The 9,511-nt window shown below is 39.4% G+C and overlaps 1 protein-coding gene across 1 annotated transcript; it reads right to left on the bottom strand.

Annotated features, from left to right (window-relative positions):
• Positions 1-259: 259 nt before the first annotated feature.
• Positions 260-1,521, bottom strand: LOC149664096 (uncharacterized protein F54H12.2-like). Its single transcript, XM_089842001.1, has 2 exons — positions 659-1,521; positions 260-596 (listed from the first exon to the last, which is right to left on the bottom strand). The coding sequence occupies exons 1-2, from the start codon at positions 1,519-1,521 to the stop codon at positions 260-262; spliced, it is 1,200 nt and encodes a 399-aa protein (XP_089698127.1).
• Between the last annotated feature and the right edge of the window lie 7,990 nt (positions 1,522-9,511).

Raw genomic sequence — 9,511 nt, 5'->3', positions numbered from 1 at the left:
TGTTCCGATAGAAACAATCTTATGCAAGGTATAAAATATGGCGGCAAGCCGAAGCTATCGAAGTAGTAACCCACACGTAGGGCGTCTATGTAAATGGAAATCCAGTGCGACCCTCGTCTATGGTGTTGATCAAAGTTTATAACGAGAGACATTGGATATTTAGAAACCTTATGGGGGAGCCTATCCGAATCAAAAACTCCAAAAAAACTATGGGTTTTTGATAGGGCGTAATTTAAATCTACTGTGTTTGTTGCTGACATTAATAATCGACAATCACGTTTCTATTTTTATCAACTTGAATCAAGCTTTGAAACTCGGCGTAAACGATGCAAACAACAGCTTCGGGTATGGCGGACGCAAAACCTAGATCCAATCGTAATTGACCTTGTTTAACAATATTCCAGAAGTTGGAATCACTAGCCGAAATATCAGAGGTCAAATCGAAGGCATATAAGGTGTACCCGTTAGCGTACTCGAAAGGGGATATATCGTTACCGTCGTCCTTATAATGAATATTACACCCTGAAAACAAGGTGTGGTACTCTCTCATAAACAATTTTTTAGTAAAATTCGGTGTTAAGGCTTTAGTTACAAAGCTAAATGATTCAAATTGTAATTTTTAAAGTTAAAGGGGTTATGGGTGTAGCTACCCTTGAACGCCTTGTTGGAAACTAGACCGATTATGACGCGAGCAGGGAGGGCACCTAGATATATATTGTCGAAACTCTGACTCTGCGTGTACGCTGACAAAGTTTTCGTTTTTATCTCGGTACGCGTAAAGTTATACTGGGCAGCACCTCTAGCGAGAGCAGCTTCATGCGCCAATAATATTTTAGGTGCCAGTTTAACCTTGCGTACATTTATCCCATCTTCTTTAAGCAATATTTTGCAACCCTTGAGGGTTGCGGTCTCTTTAAACATCAGCACAAATTCATCTTTGTTTCTCGAGAAGCTCATTTTAACATCCACAGCATTCACCAGATATTCGGGTATATTAAACACATCGCTAAATACGGGACAGTAAAATTCGATATCCACAGATTTTTCGACGGCTTTCATTCTGACAAGGAAACCGCTGCCGGTTAGATCATCCATCTTACCCGCCTCGTCTTTAGCCCAACCAGCGCAAGACAAATGCGTGTTTTTAGCGGCTAGTCCATAGTTTAGAAGGGATTCGATGTAAGCGCGGAATGAGTAGTTGTTTGTCGCCGGCGTTACGAGGGTGGAACCAAAATAGATTTCACAATTTCGCCATAAGGAGTGAGCCGCGTTATTTACGAGAGCCACCACAGCATCGTCCGGTAGAATCCCGCCGTCATCTTTGGCACACTTAACCGGGTGTAATGCATTGTTTGTGCATGAAATAATCCCGTTTCCGGGGATGTGGTATTCGACGGTAGAGGTGTCATTGAGCGCTGATAGAGGTTTATACCAGGTCCATTGTCCGTGTTCTATACTTGTCTGGGTAGTTGTTGAAGCAAAAATATCGAGTTCACTCTTCAGGGCTTGAACGGAGAGCATTTTTTCGCGAGAAAATGTCGCGTGGTTTCTTCTTTGCTCCCTTGAGATTAACTGATAGTCTTTTCAGCTTGAGCCTCTTTAAAACGCCCGACCCTTTCTGAGGGTTGACGATATTGTCCATAGTCTCGTTAAATCGACTCTTGGCAGCCGATTTTATATTCTGTCCTTCGGCTACATCGCCTTTTATTTTATACCCCGTCGTAGCGGCTTTAACGCCTAGATATTTAGCGCCCTTAACTAATAGCGGTCTAGCCCATCTAAACAAGCCCTTGAGCAAGCCCCATACCCCGTGGCCATTTTGGTGTGGTCTACCAGAAAAAACGCATGAAACCTCTCACCCACCTGGTCAAGGTAATACGACCGGTACTCGCAACGATGACCTAAGACGTCTGGTTTGGGCATGATCTAAAATGTAATTTACAGGTTGTCTGTCCGAACTCGAATGCCGTCGTTTGACCTAAACTCGTTCTTATATCTATTTCTAACGTCTCGAAATAACGTTTAGCAATTTTAACATAGTGAGGGAATCGAACGGTTTAGTGACTATAGAGCCATAGCGTTTATCTTCAACACCGACAATACGAAGTAATGGCGCTATCGTATCACCTACCAGTTCATTGCTTACTATATCGGAATAGACAAATAGCTGATCCGGTATGAAGTAATTTAATCTGGCAGGTGCGTAGCTTCTAAAATTTATCTCGGATTGATCGGGAGGGCAACTAAGGGGCATAAGATCCTCGTTATAACCGAGGAGTTAAGATAGGACCGGGGAAAAGGCTATCGACGTGTTTCGTCTTACAAATACAACCACGTGATTGGTGAGGGGGGTCGCTGATAAAAGAAAACCGAGATGCGTATTCCCACGACTCGAGGCTGCGGTACAGCTGTTTCAATAGCGCGGGTAAACTGATATAATAACCGCCGGGTATGGTGAATATACCCCCTATGGGGGTGGGTTTTTTTACGGTATCAACATGATTCACTACGCCACCATTCTTAAAAACAGCTCTGGAACTAGGATCGGTAGCTTGAAGATGAACCGTCGGTTTTTTAGGAGATATTTCAGTAACCGCTAACTCCATGTAACCTTCGCCTTCCTTAACATTATGAAAGGATACTGGATATATTATCTCAACTAGAGCAACCTCCCAATGTCCCCCCTCCAATTGTATACATTTTGATAGTTTGGTAGAGTAGCAGGCTGTGGTATTTTCGTAAATTTGCATACTAGCGTTGCTAGGAAGCGTTAGGTAGAAGGGAGACTGCATATTGAGAGTAAATCCAACTTGACAGAGACTCAGGGTAGCCCAACCACTTTACACAAATCTCCTTTTGTTTGTTTCGAGTACGTCTACGAAAAACCTTCTCGATCCTGTACATTACGGGTTTATCTATCGACTGGAGGTCCCTAGCATAAAACACGCCTTTTATAGGATGTTCATCCAAATCTTCCAATCTGAATACAGGAGGGAATCTATCTATCTTTTCCGTAATCTTAAAAACTTCCATGGTAAAGTTATGTTCATACCCTTTCTCGAAAACCATCTTGTTATGAGAAATTCTAACGTAGTCACCGACTTTTAAATCTATCGTATTAATACTCGCGACTTTCTGTTTAAAGTATTTTGCGTAGATAGTGTCAAAAACTTGATGTGCGTTAGTTCCCGTAACCTCTGAGGGAGCAATTTTTATGGTTGAGTGGAAGGAATTATTATATGCCTGAACCAAAGCCGACAATACATCCACATATCTCTTGGTATGGTTGTGCGTAAAGTACCTATACATACGTCCCTTTAAAGTTTCATTAAAGCGTTCTACTATACAAGCCTTTATATCGTCGTTCTCGGTAGTGAAAAATGCCACACCTTTCTCCTTTAAATAGGCCTGAAAAAGCTTATTCTTAAACTCTGTCCCTTTATCCGTCTGTAACTTTGATGCTAGTGTATCCTTAAATATTGACTCGAATGCGGATACCATCTCTACCCCAGTTTTTGTTTTCATGGGTATTGCCCACGCCTTTCTACTGAAACAATCAATCACTGTTAAAATATAATTATAACCATCGTTATATTTAGCTAAGGCTCGCATATCATTTAAATCCGCCTGGTTTTGCTCGTCTATATGGTGAACCATAACCTTGTTACGTTTAAACTTTCTAAAAACCTTTTTGTGTAAAGTATAAGAATCCCTACCCTTTAACCAATCTGGAGACCCCCGAGAGTTTCGCTGCCAATTATAACTTTTCCACCCCCTCCATAACTGGCTTCGTGAGATGGATTAAAATAAATTCCTTCTAGGATTTCGGAGACATTTTGTAGGGGAGCCATGGGGCTCTTATCAGTCCAACCTTTTTAATCTTTTTTACCGTAGTCTTTTTCTTAGTGGGGGATTTGGAGATAGCAGATAACGGGTTATTTGCAAGAGGTAGCCGAGTCTTTTTTACCGATGATGTTCGATTATGCGGCTGGAACCACTGTGGAGCATGTTGAGCTAGCAAGTTCGTTACTGCGTAAAATCCTCTCGGTTTGGTGTTTGAGTGCGATGTAGGTCTGACAAATTCTAAAACAATATCCCTAATATCCGATCCTGGCACTATAGAATTTTTAACAACTACTTCTCCGTTAGCTAACCACCTAAGCTGACCAGGGATATTTTCAATATGATCAACTAACTTCTGAACACGGGCTATATACTTAAGTGGAATATCATCTATCCACGCTACGTTTAAACTCGATCTAGGGTTGTTCTCTAACAATATCTGCTTCGGTTGCTTGGCTATAGTATGTAGATTAGTGTACCGTTGTAAAGTCTGCTCGTATAGACGCCATTTTGAACTATCATCCAAACCCTTTCGAACTAGAATAGAATTCATCTCACCGTCTAAACCTGTTACCACCTGTTTTTGGGGGTGGGGGAAGGGATCATCTTTGAGGGTCTCGCTAGGGACGAGTAACATTTTCTGGGCGTACTGCATAATTATGAATGATTTCCGGCTATCGCGCTGATAATCGTAGAAACGAGGGGGAAGAGGAACGAGAAAAATTCATAACGGTCTTGAAGTAGAATGGCTCGTTTACGTTTCCAAGATAGTTTTCTACTGGCAATCTTCCTTAGTTTTCCCGAATGTTTGGCTAACCGAGCTTTTTGAGACGTGTTTAATTTTACTTTTCCTTGTAATGTATTATGTACACACTCTGATATAGCGTCGATTAATGGTTTCTTAGCACTTTTCAGTAAAACTCGTCTCTGACCACGTTTCGATTTAGCTAAGACAGAGAGCAAATCTCTTTGCGAGCGAACAGCGTAAGTCATTCTTGAAGAATGCCGCATCGTGAGCGAGGCTTTCTAATTTATATCCTGGGGATGTAAACGACGCTCGACTCGTGAGGGAAGATCCCGGTTCTAACGCCATGGATCTCCGGACATCGCTGATTCATATCAAGTAGTAGATAGCCGAAAGGGCTACTCGTAGCGTCTCGATACGCGTCGACCACGAAACGCCAGTTTTCAGGGAACATTTGTCTGGCAATTGTACTCAATTGTTGTTTATCACGAGGCGACTTCATGAGTATGATATAGTGCGCACTCAAAGAAATGTCTCGAGAGTCTTTAGATTGGTGAAATAAGTTTTGCGAGATGAAAATCACGCTCAGATTTCTGTGATGGGTACCTTTATTAAATAAGGAACCGATCTGTCCTTTGTTTTCGGTCATTAGATCATCGATTATCAGGAGGCAGAGATTACTATCGTTATATTCGGTTAAATCCGGTTATCCCTCCTTGAAAATAACTTCACGTTTCAATTTATCAAAAAACGGCTGCCATTCGGCGTAATACCAATGAATCTCACTAAATTTAGGCAAGAGCATCACATCCCTATACTCAATTAGTTTATGAACCAAGATGGCGTTAAATGTATGGTAGAATGGATACATGACCGAACGTCTCTACTCTTAGCGAATAAATGACCGAAGACAAAACGGATATTCGTTTATACAAACGATCGATTTTATAGCGGTTTTTGGTAACCTAAACCATCGTTTTTAAGTAGATAAGTTTAATTTTGTCTCCGAAGAGATTTTTTTGGAAAAACTCTATCAAAATCGATCATTTGCCAAATGAATTTCAAATAGGGTTAACATTATTTTGTGAAGATATTCTCATCTGAAATCGATCGTTTAGGTTTTAAAAACTGGAATAAAAACGGCCGTCTAGAAAAATTTCTAATCGAACTGTTTTGTAGAAGAAAAATGGCAGCAAACGATCGGTTTTGAGGTGGTATTTGGAAAGCTTTATTTCACACACCCGCAGTACCCTTATTTAAAAAAAGTGTGACAATGATTTATTAGGGTGTGACATCTTCAGATTTTAATCGTAATTTCTTCGAAATACAGACAATATGAGAAAACGTATATTTACAGAATCGCTCATCGAGAAATGTGTCTGAGTCAATGGTGGTTGTAACCCCCGAATACCCTAATTTACCAACGGCGGATGTAAAGTTCATTTCTACGCGGGTATTCCAGTCGTACATTAGACAGTCGTGTTTTATTTGGGAAGGATTGTCGGTTTCACACCCATAGCACGCCTTTGAGGTTGCTTCCGTAATCTGCACCAGTATATATTTCTGTATTTTCTCGTAGACTCGCTTGGCCTCACCCAAGAACGCGGTAACCTCGTCGTATTTATCCAATAAAGCAAGCCAGAGAGGTTTTGAGATGTCAAAACTGATCTTCGTAGGATAGTGTTTACCGTAGTTCACACCGCTACCCAATCGCATTTCTCGGATGTTAATGATTCTGGTCTCTTGAAATTCGGACAAGTCAACTTGTTTCGTTTGTGATCCCTCGAAAAACCAGGCAGATGGAAAGACTGTTTCGCCGTCGAAGAACTTTGAAATTTCCCCACGCTCCTGGTAGAATTCACCGAATTCATGTTCGGTCAAAGAAATTAAGGGACCTCCATTCAGACAGCCCAACTGAATTTTACAGTCCGGAGTCACGCTAATTCCTTTAAGTGTAGAAATTGGAAATATCTTGGCGGTGTGCCTGCATAGAAATTCCGAGTTAAAACAATTCAAACGTCAAACTTTTATTAAATACATAGCGTATACGTACATTTTTAGTTCTTTACAAGTCCAGAGAATGAATTCAAGTTTCAATGGCATGTCTTTTTATACCCCCGGTTATTTACTTTACACTCAAAGGGGTCAATAAGATTTTTCGCATAAGTCTACAATTTTACAGAGCCCCATCGCAATATCTGAAAACCATTCTTCCACCCTTTACTGTATTAGTTCCATTTCAATAGATAAACAATCGATTTATAAACTCAAGAAATAAACTTTTCACTCTACCGCTTATGGATACACCAAATTTCCGGGGAAATTTTCGCTCTCTTGGGTTCCTCGTTCGAATTGGGGGTGAATTTATGTCGTTGGCTGATAAAATGGTATCGGTATTTGCGAAGAATTATCACGGCGTTGAAATTTTGATTTTCCATATATAAAAGCACGGTTTGGGGATCAAGAGTATCGCCGTAAATAGAGCACTGACACGCCGGTAGCCATTTCGGTGTCTCGGTAAACGGACCCCAGACCCCCATTATTTTGAACTCTTAATTTCATATTACTATAGTTCTCATACAAATACAATGGCGCTATGCGGCAGCACATAACAATCGCCTAGAAAAGTCAGTGGCGTGCCCGGGTACACTGGGAGAATTAAGTAGTCTCAGGCCGCCCGTCTTCATTTCCAATCCATCTTACCTCATGTTCAAATGATTTAATGGGTTAGCGAAATGACTGGAAAACGTATTACTTAAGTACAAGGGATAACATTTATATAAAAACGGTTTAATAATAACGGAACATTAATTTATTAAAGTAGATCCAAAAGAATGGAATAAGGATGCAGAAGTTAGTTTATTTTTTTTTCAAAAGATAATAACATGGCGGGGAAACCATTTTCTATGTCCAATGTGTAATGAAATGACTAGTAAACCTTTTCTTCAGTTAAAGGGTAAAATTTATTAAAATGGATTAATTAGAACGGAACATTAATTTATTAAAATGGATCAAAAAGAATGGAATAATGATGGTAAGTTTATCTAGTTTTTTTTTTCAAGAAATAACAACATGGCTGAGAAACCGTGTCTTCAGTTCAAGGGATAAAGAAATTACTTAGATATGTTTTCTTAAGTTCAAGGAATTAATTAGAACGGCCCTTTAATTTATTAAATAGATCAATAATGATGAAAAAAATTATTTGGTTCAAGCGATAACTATTTTTATGTCAAGGATTAACGTAAAACGTAATTGCGGGTTAATAGTTTCCCAAGTTTAAGGAATTACGAAATGACTGGGAAACCTTTTTTTATGTGAAAAGAATATTTTTTCTAAAATGGATTAATAAGAATGGAATATTATTTCACTAAAATGAATTAAAAAGAAAGGAATAATTATGGATGAAAATTATTTATTTGGTTAGATGTTTAAATTTTAAAAGAAGAAAAGAAATGGTGACACAAAAAAACCAAATGAATATTAATATGGTGATGTTGCTACAAAAAATATAAGTAAGAATATATTAATTTTCCTCAATGAAAATTTTTAATTGAAACTCAAGGAAAGAATTGAGGTTGTAAAAATTTTTAAAACTTCAGACTTTCAGAGATTCATGAAAAAAACCCGAAGGTAACTTCTTTTCCTGTGCCCCAATTTAATAAGTGCTAACATTTTTAAATGTTGCTCAATTCTTATAAAATAATTACAATGCAGTTTCCATGTTTTTACCCTCTTGTGGTGGTGTTGGCTGGGTTGATGGTGGTGGTGGGGGTGTCCCCTCCACCACAGGCACCTCCGACATGCCCGTTTCTGCCGGCAAGACCGGCAACGGGTCGTCTACCATGTAACCGTATATAAGTTAATTATATTATGCTTGAGCCTTTAACACCTTTGGCTGGTTTGTGTGTGATATACTTTTATTTATAATTCATTTTGGTCTTACATGCAGATTATCTCTGTCCTACAACTTCAGTCTAAAATCTCTTTATCTCTAGATACTTTAATATCATAGGGATCTAACAACTGGCCATGTGGATGGGGTAGTCTGACGTCACGCAGCCACCCTTGGTTGTCGTTTTACCGCGTAGAATACTGTTTCCAACCGTTTCTGGTAAGAGATAGAAGGGTGTGAGGTTTCAGGATCAGAACTGTTAGCTCCCTATAGAATACCTTTCGACCCCATTGCCAAATATTAGAAAAAATTACGCTATGAAAGCTATGACGATAAAAGGCTTTAGCTAAGATTGCTTGCATAAGGGCCACCTAGGGATAGTAGGGAACTTCACTGTCTTTTTTAATTTCAGTAAATTTTATTCAACGTTATAATATAACAATATTTGCTGGATTTAACGTTATGTATTGCACAGAAGCTGTGAATTTCTGAAGGCCTTGGGTCATGAAAGCTTTTATTGTGCCCTTTCAGGAAGTTCAAATAGGCCCGTTTTCAATGGTCAGGGGGTAAAATAGTCTGGTATGTTGTTGTCTTAAGACGAAATGAAAATTGAAGGGTATGTTTGCCAAAAAAGAGATTTTTTAGGAGGAAGATGTGAAATCTAGGTTATTAGGGAGAAGGTATAAATTCGCCACATTTCCAGCTTCATCTCCAGTTTAAACGTAGGTCCGGAGTTAATCCCCGCCTCTAAATTATAACCAGCATCTCATTGGTTCTTGAAATCTCACGTCAGCGGGACGCGATTGACGAAAATTACATACTTTTTGACTGAGAAGAGGAGAAATAGCCCGGCCACCTTTTACGTCCCCTTTGTATTTTGAAAGGAGAACTGGGACTGAAGCGCGAATACTTAGGCATGTTAAAGCTTCTCCCTAGTAAACAAGATGGGAGAGAATGAAATTATTTTTTTTGATAATGCATAGGTTAAATCTTTCCAAAATGGGTTCAAAACGGTTTCAAAGTGTCAAGTG

The sequence above is a fragment of the Phalangium opilio genome, unplaced genomic scaffold (genome assembly GCF_054372755.1).
Source record: "Phalangium opilio isolate 3A_F unplaced genomic scaffold, DU_Popi_V2 ptg000061l_1, whole genome shotgun sequence".
Lineage (NCBI taxonomy): Eukaryota > Metazoa > Arthropoda > Arachnida > Opiliones > Phalangiidae > Phalangium > Phalangium opilio.
The sequence above is the reverse complement of the archived record's forward strand: the minus strand, read 5'-3'. Positions and strand labels throughout refer to the sequence as shown.